Genomic DNA, 14791 nt, shown 5'->3' on the forward strand with positions numbered 1-14791 from the left:
AGAAAGCTCGAGGGCAACGACAATTGTTGCTCGATGCAGTATAATAAATATAAGGCACATGTGGAACATTTCCATGCGTCATCACTATTGACAGCAGCAATAGAGGGAGCGAGAGAGAGAGAGAGAGAGAGAGAGAGAGAGAGAGAGAGAGAGAGAGTAGATTACAGGAGAGGAAAAAGAACTTACGCTGCCTATTTGATTGAGTCTTCTGTGTTTTAGCGATCTTGTTGTAGTTGTCTGATGAGCTTAATGAGCTTAATGGGCGAAATGAAGAGGCGCGCGCATCACCATCGACATCGGCATCGTGACTGAAGGGAAATAAACAAATTCATTTTGAGATTAAGAGACTGCGGATGGCCAGTCTTTCAGTGTTGAATTTTTGTTTATGTGCTCTTATGCAATCGCCTGCACAGTGGTTGTTGAATTATTTAATTGCCAAAACGTAAAAAACTTTCGATTTCTGTCCTATTGCCTTGATCATTGTCAATTTAAAAGCAATAAAATGTCAATTGACAACATCATTTTCACAACTTTAATTCTAGCACTGGCAATTGCAAAATTGTTGAAAATAGTTGGAAGCCCAACACACACACGATACGCCAATCCGGCTTCTCTGTCAGAGACGAAATGTAAACCACATCTAAAAGTTATAAGCACATACAATAAGAGCTGTCAAGATTATGTTACACAAACAAAAGCGAGGGCAGCGCATAAAGGAAATGCAACCACTGTGCTGCAGCCAAGCAGAGACGCGTGTTTTTTTCACAATTTGCTTTTTAGCCCATATCCCGGCGGCGTCGACGCCAGCGGTATTGTCATTTGCTCGTCTAATGCGCGTCTGCCGTTAGCCAAAGCTCTCGCTCACGCGCCTCTCGCGACTTGCTGTTGTTCTCGTTGTTGTTGTTGTTGTCGATATTCTCTCTCCCACTGTTGCGTGCGTTCAAAATAAATTCTATTTGAAACGAATTAAATAGTGGTATGCATGAATGCATGAGCATGGGTGTGTGCGTATGTGTGAGTCGGTGTTAGTGTATGGGTACGTAGTGTATGCGTTCGTTTGTATGAGCGTTTTTTCATCTTTCACATTTGAAAGCACAGAAAATAGCAAACATGAAACATGTTGTTCAGTTTGCTTGTTGCTCTGCACGCGTGCGGTTCGCCTTTGGCTTTTCGCTCGTACTCTGTCACTCCCTCTCCCTCTCTGTCTGCTCATTCTGCAAGCGAGTTGTGTGAACATATTCTGTAAAAACTACAAAGGTAGAATACCAGATATATTCTAAAATGCGGTTGCTATTTTAAACAGCTGTGCAACGTTGACATACGCGTCGTATACGTACTATTCCACATTATAATTCAGCAATACAAAGTGCACAGCGTGTAATTATTAATGTTTTGCACACTATTTGTCAGTCTTGCATCAAATTTGTCTATCATACAAGGATTTTGTATGATTGTGACTAAATTTAAATGGAAATTTAAGATCTATGAAACGGGTTGTTAATTCTGAATATAAAGTGAAACAGTTAAAATATTTAAAAAATAAAACTTGACATTTCTCACACAAAAACATTTTGAAAAGAAACAATGAATACATTAAAATGAGATCAGAAGTATATATAAACATATTTAAAAGAAATTAAATTTTTTTGATAAAATCTTTAATCCAAAATAAATATAAACTGTTTCCAGAAGTGATTATCCTAATTCAAATTGAAAACAATTGAAATTGGGTTGTCTGCATAAACAAATGTTTATGTTTGGTCATTTAGTATTTTGTGAACAATATATATATAGGTCCTAAGCATTCATTAGATAATTAAATATTTAATTAAATTTTGGAACAGCTCATACTAGTATATGTATGATCTTTAGTGCTGATAAATGGAATCATTCTATAATTTTTGTCACAATCTAATGTTGTTGGCAGGTTCTAAAATTCTATAATCCATGGCCTTGGTTCCGCACAAAATCACTGTCTTTCCTTATCGTGTAGAAGCATATTTGCATTTTCAATATATATGCAGAATTAAAAAAAGAATTTGTAAGATAAAATAAGTAAATATACTCGTATGTTTATGTTGTGCATATATATCCTATATATACATTATATTGTTTTTGGCACAATGTTTTCTTGGCTTTATGCGCGTGAGTCACCTGTGAGTGTGAGTGTGTTCTTGGTTGTTAGTCGCGGTCGCGGTCGCGGCATTGCAATGAAATTGAAATTCAAATTGAAATTGAAACGAAATGCATTGGATCAACAGCTAAAAAACAAACAAAGCATAAAATAAACAGCATTGCAGCTTCTTTGATACAATGCCCCTGCACTACACAAACGGAGCGCGCCCATAAATTGTCTGCCTCGTTTTCTGTGTTGGCCTATTTGTAGTGCAGGTGTGCTGCTTTTCTTAGGATAGTGGATATGATTATCTCATTAAATGTGTAACGCAGCAAGGAAAGGGTATATTCATCTATGACAAGTTAAAATATGCAAATACGGATATGTCTATATCAATAAAAAGTTACCACAAATACTTTATTTCTTATATATGTAATATAACTAGAATTGACCACAGAGGAATATAGTCTTTCAAAGTATGTACAAATCCTACACTGCTCCCAATGAAGCATAATGTTACAAAGAAAGGATATAAATACTGTTAACAAACCTTGTTATCGGAAAACTTCCTATAACTGCTATAGCCATATTCTGATTTTTGTCTTTGTTCACATGTAAAGTTACCACAAATACTGCTCATATACCTAGAAGTAGTATCCGAATTACCTATATTCAAGAATGTCTCATAAGAAAATTAAAGTTTTCTATTACGAAATCAACTACCATATTAGAGTATATCCAACTACAAGAGTATATAAATGCCTATAAGAAAGCGTATTCTATCTGCGGCTTACCAATGTCAGTTGTAATTTTTGTTATTGTTTGCGTTTTACTTGTTATGTTTTATTTGTACTGTATATTTCTTTTAACAACTAACCGCAATGAACTTCTGAGGGCAGGCAGTCAGCCATTCCGCAGTTCCCAGTTCCCAGCTGGCAGTTGGCAGTCAAAGTGTAATATGAGCGCATTCATCATGGCGATTGTTTATATTATTGTTAAGCTGGCAACTGTTTAGCATGCAGTCAAGGATATATGCACATATAAGAGTTACACAATTATACATATTTAAGATGATAGCTCGTGTTTCCCATCTTGGCTGGGCTGCCAAAGCCAAGCACATAATTGCCAAGCGGGGGCGTTGTGACAAAAACAAAAGTTGGCGCTTTCACATTTAAGTAGTTATGAAGTGTGCGCCCACAAGTTGTTTGCATTTGTTTTATTTATAATTAATAGCAATTTTCTCTATGGCATGTTGCCTTCAATGCAATTGCTGGAATTGCTGTTGGCTGTTGGCTGTTGGCTGTGGGCAGCATTTGCTGTGAGGCTTGCCAATTGTGTAACAATGAAACAAGGGCAACCGCAATGAAAGCAACAATATCAATAATATATAGCAACGCCCAGAGACTCAATTCAAGATCATTTGAATTGCAAAACACGCTTGCTACTATCTGATTGATACAATCTTATCAAATTGTCAAATTATTGCAAAAAGATTTCAATAAATAGAAAATAATTTAACTGTCGATATATTGAAATTGTGAAATGCATATCACGCAGCATTTTAATAGAATTTGATGGGCATAAATAGTCATTAATCGCCATCAATCACGATCAATCAACTTGCTTGCCATTTCTGATTGGCGGGCAGATCAGCACGACAGATGACGAGCGTTGCGCTTCCCTTTGAGCTGCCTTCTATGGCACATGGAACTTGGCGCACGCCTATTTCAGTTCCAAATGAATGATTGGTTCGAAATATATACAATATATGTATGTATGTATGTATGTATATACGCACACAGTCTGGGATTGTTTTGCATATGTAAACATAGAGCTTGGCTCATTTCCAGCATGAGTAGCAAGTTCTTTTTTATGCCCGCCTTTACGCTTGATCAATTAAGAGAAAACAATTAAAAGTTTCGTAAAAACTACCAAAATTAGATCTAAACAAAGCAAAAAACCAAAAGGAAACAAAACTGGTTGCCAAATTTTCGGTTTTCCAAAAATGAAAAATGAGACACACACACATACATACACACCGATCGCAAAAGAACGGAAGTTATAAATACAAAAATAGTCTGATATCATAGTTATTTTTGCATAAATACACGTAGCAGCTGAATGAATGAGTTATGGCCGCTGAGCCGTTGAGGGAATATGTTGCTAGAAGTTGCAATGTCCAACGAGTCGCATATCAATTAGTAGAAAGCGCCAGAGCCAACACCCAGATGGCTAGGAATATGAGACATTGTTGTGTGGTGCGGCACGCCCACTGCAATAAGTAGAACGAACTGGAAAAAGACAAGTAGTTTAATGAAAGTGAAAAGAAAGCACACACACACACACACACACACTCACACACATACTCACACTTGTACACTTTCCGGTCATTAACCGGAAAAGTGCAGTGCCCTGACAAATGGCCATTAAAGATGCCAAGCTTCCACTGCATTCCATTTCCTTAGACCATAGCTCATGCTCATTAATTGCAACCATTTGATTTGTTTACACCAAAAAAGCAGAAGCAGCAGAAGAAGGGCACTATTAATTTTTGCTGGCCAAAAAACAAACAATTCCCGACCGTCGGAGCACTAGTTTTACGCTCTGGGGAATCTTAAGTGCAAACACAAACAGCTATGACGACAGCCAAATGGAATTGGATTTGGATTCGGATCTGCCGCCTGGCACTGAGCATCTTGCTGGGTAAGTACTTGTACTATTTTATGGTTTTTACATTATTTTATGTTTTTACTTGTTGAAAAAGCAAATTCCATTTTGCACATGGCTATGGCTAAGGCTATTTAAACTTGAAATTCGTAATATTAGCAACGACCTTCGCCATTCAAACAGAAAATTTCATGAGTCTAGAACTACAGATGCTTCATCAATTGAGGCATAATATCTAAATTTAAATATTCAAAACGAATCAAACATCAACATAACTGAGTGCAGAAATATGCGTATGAATATTCAAATATTCCACATAATTCTCTTCAATAGCAAAAACTAATTCGGTACATATGAATATGCGCCTATTAACAGGAAACTTAAATTCACATATTTTCTCTTTTAACCTAAGAAACTGAAAATATGATGAAACACAAATACACTTTTTTTGGGTTTTTAAGCTCAATAGTGAAATAATATCGAACATTAATTTATTTAAACAAAATTTTAATCAAAAATATTGTTTACAAATATTTTAATATTTAAAAAAAAATATAATATATTATTTATATAACCATTTAATTAAAAAAGCTAACAAGGTAACAATTTTAGGCCTATTGCAAACGTTATGACCAAGTTCTTATACCTCTCTCTAGCAAAAAGTTTAATAATAGAAATTGGGGCCCAGCCTGTCTGTGGGAGGGGCCATAAATCAATCCATTATTCATGCTCTATATAAGTGTCCAAGTATGCATGCTCTGGACTGAGCAGAAACCATAGAGAACTTGGTTCGGTTGCTTTGACAAATCGCACGTCAGCGGTTGGACAATATTTTGGCAATGAAATGGCCGTCAGTCAGTTGTCACATCGGAAGTCTCGCTGGGCAATTGTTGAGGTCCACACGGTGAGAGCACTTCATATTACGCATACGCAGCGTGGCCAGTGGGTGACTCAAATAATCAGTGTTGAAAGCAAAATTGAAATTGCAATTAATTTGCATATATGTATGTGTATTTAACGGTGTATTGAAGCCATTACGCTTGCCTTCACATCTCAATCTTGGCCAAAAATAAACTTACGCCGAAGCGGCCAAGAGAATTTTTAGCGAGCGTGGGAAATTTGCTTGGATCACAGAAAATAAAATTGTGACGCACTTGTTGCTATTCTTAGGCATTTATAGTTCGTCTAGTGGGGCCATTAGGCGATGGGCAAACATATTTCAAATCAAATGGCAATAATTTTAACGTTATTTATCAACATTCCTTTCGCCTATTTAACACTGTTTTTTATTGCATTTTCTTTTGATAGTTCTGTGCGTCGCTGCGGCAGAGGCACCTGTCGGCTATCGACGTGAGATTTGCGAGCACCGCAAGGGCAGGCCGGTGCGTATGAGCTAACCCCCGGATTATCGATCCGTGAATGCTAATGAACTGCGCCCTCTTTTTGCAGATGCAGCCCACAAACATGTATCGCAGCCGTTTGCTGGCGATGCGGGAGCAAATGCTGATTCGCGCCACACTTGAGGGGCCGGAGATCTATGGCTATATATTGCCCTCCACAGACGAGCATCTGAATCAGGAGGTGGCGGTACGCGATCAGCGTCTGCACTATCTCAGCGGCTATACGGGCAATCGGGCCGTTGCGGCCGTAACTCAAGGTGGCGCCGCCATTTGGCTGGAAAAGCGCTTTGTGCAGCAGGCGGACGGAGAGCTGGACTGTGATTGGCAGATATTTCTGGCCGACGGCAATGTCAGCATTGCCAGCTGGCTGGGCAGTCAGGTGCGCATGAACAAACGCATTGGCGCCGATCCACAGCTGGTGCCGCATCATCTATGGCTGACCTGGGAACGTGAGCTGGCCGACAAGTTCTTGAAACTGATCAAGATCAATATCAATCTGGTGGACATGATTTGGGGCTCTGAGCGACCAGAGACACCCAAGCATCATGTCATCCAAGTGCAGGCACGCGACTTTGCTGGCGAGAAGTGGGAGGATAAAGTAACCGAGCTGCGTCGCCGACTGGCCCATCTGAACTGCGACGCCATGATTATTACGTCGCTGACGGAAATCGCATATCTATTTAACATTCGAGGCACAGACATTCCCTACACACCTGTGGTGAAGGTATGCCCCATTAGACATCAGACATTATTTTCCCAGACCTACCTAACATTTGTTTCCTTTTAGTCATTTGCTATTGTCAGCCAGAAGGACATTTTCTTCTATGTGGACCACAGCAAGATCAGTCTTGGCATTGATTTGCACCTGCGCACCGATTGCTACAACGACTTGTGTGTCAGGTGAATTACGAAATAAAATTGATTTACTTAAAATCAATGGATTGATAATGGCATTTAAGTATATTAAGCAGATGGATTATAAATTAAATATTTTTTATATACATAAATGTAGATATTATTTATATTTTATGTTTTTATTTATTTATTTATTTATATGTATGTTATTTTATATATATTTTATTATATTTATTTTCTTTTCGTGCGTATTATATCTGAATTAAACATTTATTTATATAAAATAGATATTATATATCTTTTATCTATTCACTAATACACTTTACTCATTCTCTGCAGGATTAAGGAGTACAAGCACATATGGAGCGATATACGAACCTATGTGCAAATCTGGAGGCGCATCCTTGTGCCAGCGCCTTGCGTCCAGGAGCCGGGTGCCTCGGAAGCCATTTATTCGGCCGTGCCTGCCAACGTTGTCGTAGAGCACATTTCGCCAATTATTTTCATGCGCGCGCAGAAGAACTCGGAGGAGCAGGAGGGCATGCGCTTGGCACACATACGCGATGCCGCTGCTATTTGCGAGGCAATGAGCAACCTTGAGGCCCGATTCGATACGGAGCAATGGACCGAGGAGAAGATCAAGTACGAGGTAGAGCTCTGGTTGCTCTCGCAGACCCATGCCAAGGGCCTGTCGCTGCGCACAGTGATCGCCTACGGCGAGCACTCAGCCCTGCCCTACTACATCTCCAACAATCTGACGGACATTGAAGTCTCTGACCAGAGTCTGTTGGTCATCGAATCCGGCGTGCAGTACTTGGAGGGCACAACGGATATGTCGCGCACCTTTATTTTCGGTGAGCCGACGCGCGATATGAAAAGGGCATACACAGCCGTGCTAGCGGGCATTCTGCACATATCGGACCTAATATTTCCCGCCTCAGTGAAGCCATCCGGCCTGGACAGCGTTGTGCGCGCCAAGGTGTGGCACGAGATGACCGACTACCCTCAGGCAACAGGTCATGGCATTGGCGCCTACGGCTCTGTCGAGGAGCGTAAGTGTGAAATGGATCAACTATGAATCTTCAATATGACTTAACAATGTATTTTGCATGTAGCTCCTATCTCGGTGGCCTACGGACAGAATAACAGTTTCCATTTCAAGCAGGGCTACTTCTTCTCCAGTGGTAAGTAGCTGAGGCATGCCCTTCATTAGGATATCGTCCTAACCAATTATTCATTTCCTTAATTTAGAGTCTGGCTATTACAAACGCGATGATTATGGCGTGCGCATCAAGAACGTGCTGGAGGTGTTGGACACCGGCAAAACGACGACCAGCGCTGAGCACTTTTTAGCATTCCAATCCGTCACCCTGGTGCCCTACGAGCCGAAGCTCATCGACGGCACCATGCTGAGCTCGGATGAGAAGCGCATGCTCAATCGATACAATGCCAAAATACGCAAGTATATTGGCGCCGAGCTGAAACGACTTGGCAACATGAAGGCCTTCTACTGGATGATGAACAAGACGCGACATGTGCGGGAGTACCTGACCGAAGATGAATACCTGGCGGCGATGGGCGGCGGCTGTCAGAGCTACCACCATGCGCAACTTCCGTTGCTGGCGCTGACGATGGTGATGATGATTCTGCTAGCATTCATTCACTCAAAGTGGCAGCTATAGATGCGATCTAGGAAAATTTGTGTGTCTGTGTGCGTGTGTGTGTGTGTGGGTGTATTGTGTATGCTTGTGTAAGTGGTCGGGTGTAATTAAATAGTTTTAGTTAGGAATGCAAATAAAAGAGAGAATCCGGGACTAACCATAAGGAAACACCAATGTTAACTGTTAGTATCTAGTTAAGTTCTTTAGCTTGATCCTCAAATTCCATGCGCACTAAGCAACCAGCTGCTATGAACTTAACATGCTTAAGCAAAGGCATTAATACAATGCAATTCTTAAATATCGAAAATACTTAACTAAAATAATTCACCAAAATATCTGTTGAACTTCTTTATATTATAAATAATAATAATGAATATAAAGCAATTTATACCTTAGAGAAGAAATAACGCTGTATATTTTTCTAAATGTGATTAAACGTACAGTTTATTAAAAATTTATGAAAATTGTGTTTTTTAAATATATAAGTAAAAGGATTTAGATAAATCTATACTTTTAGATGAATCTATATATATATATATATATATTAAATGCAAATATGTGCAATGGGAATTGATTCAAATATTCGCTAATCAAAATATTTAAAAATAGCATTAATATCACTGGAATATTCATATATAAGGCTTAGTCTTAAGACAAGCATATTAAGATTAACTCAATTTGTAGGACCAATATAGCTACATAATATTATTCTGTTCATTTAAATCATTGCTTTACTAAAATACATATTTTAATTGTAATTTCTTTGAATTCAATATTTGCTTTATTTTCATATAAATCTGTTTTGATTTTTAATTGATAAAGGCTTAAAACTCTAAATGCACTTTTAAAAGTCAGTCTCCCTTCTACAGAGAAATGATTTTAGGCCACCTGAATTTCGCCGCATGTGTAAATTTAACGCTGTGGTTAGATTATGTTAGGCTATATCCACGCAGTGCAGAGCCAATCTCACCACAGCCAATCATGCTGATAAGCTTGACAATAAATGGGTCGAAATGTTTGTAGAGTTTGCCAATGATTCAGTTATTAACGTGACGCCGAATCGATACATTGTGCTCGGAAAAGTGTGGCAAATAAATTGAAGGAACGTCTACATCAGTGATAAGATTTTAAACAATAACAAAGCGCATACAGAAAGATGTCAAGAAACCAAATGCGACGCTGATTGAAAAGAATGAAATCATGCTCAAAATAATAAACTTGTTATGCTTTATATTTATATTTATTATTATGCTCGCACTGCCGCAACTGGACGCGAGGAAGGTGCAAGTCAATGAGTTGTCCAAGGGCTGGACCTTGAGGGAAGCCAATTCCAGTGAGTATTTGGAGTAACAGTTATGCCTTGAGCGGATCTATTTCTGGTCTATATGCGTTTGCTGAGTAATATCAAATTGATTTGATTCAGTGCTCAGTACTAAAATTCGCATTGTTCCCGGCCTCCCCAGCGTTGTATTTGTGCGATAAGATAAAGAATTTGACGTTGACTTCGATTTGTTGCTGTCAAAGCTTGGGCAATTAATTGGTTGTAAATTTCTTTAACTGCAACTTCAGTGATTTGGGAACGCTTCGTATTTGTTTTGTAATTTCAGCGAAGCAATTTAAGGTGGCAAAATTACCTTCCGGCGTTTATACAGCTCTTAAGGATGAATATGGAGATATACTGGGGCCGGGCAACGATGTAAAGCTCCGTTGGATTGCGAACAAAACGTGGATCTACAGCACAACGTTTGATTTGGGTTTGAGCAGCCTTGCAGATTCCCTATTTTCATGGTTTTCCTAATCTTCTTTACATATTCAAATTTCTAGCTGACGAATCGGGCCAGGACAGCTTAGTCAATCTGACGTTCCATGGCATTGATACGTTGGCCAAGATCAGGTTAAATGGCGAGCTTCTGGGCGAAACGGACAACATGTTCGTCCGGTACTCCTACTCGGTGGGTCATCTGTTGCACTTCATCCCGAAACATAATCAACTAGAGATCGAGCTGCTCTCACCGCTGCTAGAGGCAAATGCACGTGCCAAGGAACTGGAGCAGAATGGTAATAGTGCTCCACCCAGCTGCCCGCAATCTCGCGGCGATGTCGAATGCCATCGCAACATGTTGCGCAAGATGCAAATGAGTTTTGGTGGCGAGTGGAATCCTGCCGCACTGTCATCCGGCATCTGGAAGCCCGTAACCATCGAGTACTATACCGTTGCAATATTGCGAGATGTTGACGTGGCGATCAAGCGTAATGACACCCACTGGACAATGGACTGTCGTGCTTTCCTAAAGACACGCGATGCCGAGAATTTCTATGTGCAACTTATCGTATATGCCAGGTAAGTGGGAGCCTAGAAACTTAAAGCTAGAAAATTAGCATTGTACCCTCTCTACAACAGTTAGCCAATATATCATATATTCATCTCTCTCACGTCTCTAGCGAACTATTGGATGAACCATTTATCGTGGAAGAGAAGCATGTTACCTATGCCTCACCCACCCTGGAGTTTCAGATTCACATACCAAAAGTACGTAAATACGTTCATAGGCAAATATGAACTGCTTTAATTTATCACTAACATTGCTTAGGAGAGAGTCAAGCTCTGGTGGCCAAATGGCTATGGGAAACAGCAGCTCTATCCTGTGCTGTTCGACTTGAAGGGCTATCGCAGCCAGGGCGTTCCCAGGTTAAACTTACGAACTGATTCGCAAAAGCTGCTACATATTGGCTTTCGCACCATCGAACTAGTGGAGGATAAGGATGGTAAGATCATTATGATCCAAAGCGAAGAGTGACTAAATACATCCGTACTATTTCAGAGAGGGGTAGAACATTTTATTTCCGTGTTAACGGCCATCCCATCTTCATGAAGGGCGTGAATTATGTGCCGGCTCACACTTTGCCTGAACTATCAGCCGATACGGAAAAAGGTGAGTGATTGGCACCCGAGTAAATCAATGGAATTCCATAATAATCCGTTTATTGACAGTGAAACATCTTTTGAAATCGGCCTTTGATGCCAACATGAATATGATTCGAGTCTGGGGTGGTGGCCTCTATGAGTCGGACTATTTCTACAGCCTGGCTGATAGCTATGGGCTACTGGTATGGCAGGACATGACCTTCACAAAGGCCACCTATCCCATCGATGGTAAGCGCATGGCTTCCATGCGGAAGGAGGCAGTGCAAAATGCCCAACGAATCGCCTACCATGCCAGCCTGGCTCTGATTGTGACCAACAATGAGATCGAACTATATTTGGTGAAGAATCGAACTGATTTTGGAACCGAAGCGAAGCGCCTGGAGGACGAATATAAGCTGCTCTTCATGGGCAATCTGTGCGCTGAGCTGGACATAATCTCGCGGAACGATTTTAGTCCGCGACCAGGTCCCATGATTTCCACGCCTTCGCTGGGCGTAATCGAACCCGGCAAAGAGCTAGCCAAGGATCCGCAGAGTCCAAACTATGGCGACGGTAATTATAATTATTTCTTTAGTAATTCCAATTATAATAATTCCATTTTATGTCTGCAGTTCACCTCTATGAAGATGATAGAGACGCGCTTGCACAGAATATTTATCCACCGGCTCGCTTCGTCTCTGAGTTCGGCTACGCTAGCCTGCCCATGCGCTCGTCCTGGCAACGTCTGCTTGGCGAGGATACGAGTGATGCGAGCCTAGCGGCTTTAATACGCCAACGTCAGCATGATCCCAAAGGCTTTATACCACTACTACGGCAAATAGCCTACCAGCTTCCCTTCACACTTCAGAACTGGGAGGACAACATAGACGAGTTCATCTACTTCAGTCAGGTGTCACAGGCGATGACCACCAAGTTGGCTATGGATGTCTTTCGAAGCAGGCGTCGCAACTATGAGACAATGGGTGCTCTTATGTGGCAGCTGAATGATGTTTGGGTAGCGCCCACTTGGTCCTGCATTGATTTCTTCGGCAACTACAAGATCGTCTACTATTGGGCCAAGGAATTCCTGGCATCCACTAATATCATTGTACTATATAACGATGCCCGCGATCAGCTGAATATAACTGTAACTCGTGAAGAACATATGGAAAGTCCCGATGTAAAGCTCTATAATATTTTCATTAATACATTTCTATGGAAAGACATATTCTCCAAAAAGGCTATCGCTCGAGCCATCGGTTTAGTAGGTCTCACCAAAAACCATATATATTATTAGGAATTTAATATTGCCTTATTTTTGTAGCGCTCTAGTGCGATTGATCAGCTGGCCATACCTCTGGAGTCTGTCCTGTACGAACATCACTCCAAGCAGGAAATTTTCTTGGAAATTCTATTAAGGGATGAGGATAATCGAGTTGTGGCTAAAAACTATTTCTACCCGGTGCCGATTAAGGATATTGTTGGACTGAGAGATCCGGAACTTACGGTAAGCCCGTACTCAATATTCTTACACTCTCTTATAATTTTTTTATCTAAACAGCTCGAAGTTGTCGGTGTCGACTGCACTAACTCAAACCTGAACTATGCAAACAGCTTCAGCTTGCGCATTACCGTTAAGTACCCAGCCCTGTTCGTCTACCTGGAGCTGGTTGATCCGGAACTTGCAAATCAAATGCACACTTTCTCAATGAATGGGTTCACACAGACGGTGCCGGTGCAAAATATCTACTTGGATTTCAAAAACGATTCGTCTTGCATAAAACTTAGTGCGCAGCAGATCGCTGTTAAGACCATGAATCAATATATGATTTAAGTGGTATATGACCAAATACATGTATATACATATATACACATATTATATACATAGCGACTAGAAGTCGATTTTATATAAAGAATTTAAAGCTTGCTCAAGAATCTGATTCACAATGCAACGTCTAAATTTAACATACAAAGTTTCTCAATTTTTGTGCCCACGCCCCTGACTATAGATAGCTTTGTTTTTCAATATGAAATTTGTATGTAAAGTGTTTTGCTCTGCGGATAAACGAAATATTCCTGAAACATAAAATAAATCCTAAATGCCTGCTTCTAATGCATAACAACCATCCCATATTTTTGTTTATATACGGTTTTCATGCTCTTCTCTAATCTATTTAACAATGTTGATAAGAAACACTTCAAAATGCCTGCAAAACACATTTGTAGCTAATTATACATATTTGCTCAAATTTCGGAACATAACAGATCAAGATAATGGATATCTCTCAGTCACTTCAAAATTATAATTAATATTTAATGTAATTATATCAGGAAATGTAATTATCTCAATAAATTTCATGAAATCCTTACTTAACAAGTAAGAAGGCTCCAGTCGAGACTGCTCGACTAGGAGATACCCTGAACCCTCTAAGCTGATATTCTAATTATTCTGCACCTCTTTTATGCACACATACATACACATGCATCCACACGCACGCATAAGCCTGCGCTCTGCTAACTGCGCAGTAAGCAGCGACTGCGCTTGGGCTGCGCTGCAGTGTGGGCAATATTATGAGAATTTATTTTTCAAATAATTTCTTTTGTAGACGTACGATCTTCATGAAACTTTCAGAGTGTAATCATATGGTAAATATGTGTGTGCATTCCAAAGCACAAGTCTCTAGTACTTGAAATGCGTTTTTTACAAATTGGGGGAGAAGGGGGCGTGGCATCCCAAATCTGTAAATTTCAAAATCTTTGTATCGATTAACTTTATATACAACACAAATTTGAAGACTCCAGGTCTAAAAATGTTTAAATTAGGCTAAAAAAACAAAATTAAATTTTCGATTATTCTCGATAAAAAAGTTATCGGATGATTTATCGAAAAAATAAAGCAAACTCGTACTGCGTATGGTACACACGAGTATGCATGCCAAATTTCAGCTTTCTAGCTCTTATAACTTCTGAGATCGACGCACTCATACGGACGGACGGACGGACGGACAGACGGACAGGGCTATATCGACTCAGCTCGTCACGCTGATCAAGAATATATATACTTTGTGGGGTCTGCCACGCCTCCTTCTGCCCGTTACATACTTTTTCACAAAACCATTATACCCTGATTTCCCATTTTCAATGGGTTCAGGGTATAAAAATTGATTGCCACTAAAGCTATATATAT

General features: G+C 40.1%; 2 protein-coding genes across 3 annotated transcripts; both read left to right on the forward strand.

The window, feature by feature from the left end:
• The first annotated feature begins 1108 nt into the window (after nt 1–1108).
• Nucleotides 1109–9163, forward strand: LOC108608908 (xaa-Pro aminopeptidase 2). 2 transcript variants are annotated; one of them, XM_018000537.2, is made up of 8 exons: nt 1109–1257; nt 4636–4819; nt 6092–6165; nt 6233–6907; nt 6971–7083; nt 7378–8090; nt 8154–8222; nt 8290–9163. In XM_018000537.2, the coding sequence occupies exons 2-8, from the start codon at nt 4753–4755 to the stop codon at nt 8718–8720; spliced, it is 2142 nt and encodes a 713-aa protein (XP_017856026.1). In that variant the 5' UTR covers nt 1109–1257; nt 4636–4752; the 3' UTR covers nt 8721–9163. The 2 variants fall into 2 exon arrangements, with proteins under 2 accessions (XP_017856026.1, XP_089319040.1); XM_089462914.1 differs by having other exon boundaries at nt 1113–1257; nt 4639–4819.
• A 562-nt stretch (nt 9164–9725) lies between these two features.
• On the forward strand, nt 9726–13727 carry LOC108608790 (beta-mannosidase-like). Its single transcript, XM_018000345.2, has 10 exons — nt 9726–10032; nt 10307–10453; nt 10524–11040; nt 11142–11229; nt 11291–11465; nt 11522–11632; nt 11692–12177; nt 12237–12868; nt 12929–13111; nt 13166–13727. The coding sequence occupies exons 1-10, from the start codon at nt 9900–9902 to the stop codon at nt 13436–13438; spliced, it is 2745 nt and encodes a 914-aa protein (XP_017855834.1). The 5' UTR covers nt 9726–9899; the 3' UTR covers nt 13439–13727.
• Nucleotides 13728–14791: the final 1064 nt, after the last annotated feature.

This window comes from Drosophila arizonae, chromosome 2 (assembly GCF_054131065.1).
Source record: "Drosophila arizonae isolate 15081-1271.41 chromosome 2, UAZ_ARI_1.0, whole genome shotgun sequence".
Lineage (NCBI taxonomy): Eukaryota > Metazoa > Arthropoda > Insecta > Diptera > Drosophilidae > Drosophila > Drosophila arizonae.

Excerpts from the sequence above, each read along its gene's own strand:
- LOC108608908 (XM_018000537.2), top strand. The coding sequence starts at position 4,753 with ATGACGACAGCCAAATGGAATTGGATTTGGATTCGGATCTGCCGCCTG. Across the intron at positions 4,820-6,091 it reads GGCACTGAGCATCTTGCTGG|TTCTGTGCGTCGCTGCGGCA; the intron begins GTAAGTACTTGT and ends TTCTTTTGATAG. Across the intron at positions 6,166-6,232 it reads AGCACCGCAAGGGCAGGCCG|ATGCAGCCCACAAACATGTA; the intron begins GTGCGTATGAGC and ends CTCTTTTTGCAG.
- LOC108608790 (XM_018000345.2), top strand. The coding sequence starts at position 9,900 with ATGCTCAAAATAATAAACTTGTTATGCTTTATATTTATATTTATTATT. Across the intron at positions 10,454-10,523 it reads CAGCACAACGTTTGATTTGG|CTGACGAATCGGGCCAGGAC; the intron begins GTTTGAGCAGCC and ends TCAAATTTCTAG. Across the intron at positions 11,633-11,691 it reads ATCAGCCGATACGGAAAAAG|TGAAACATCTTTTGAAATCG; the intron begins GTGAGTGATTGG and ends GTTTATTGACAG.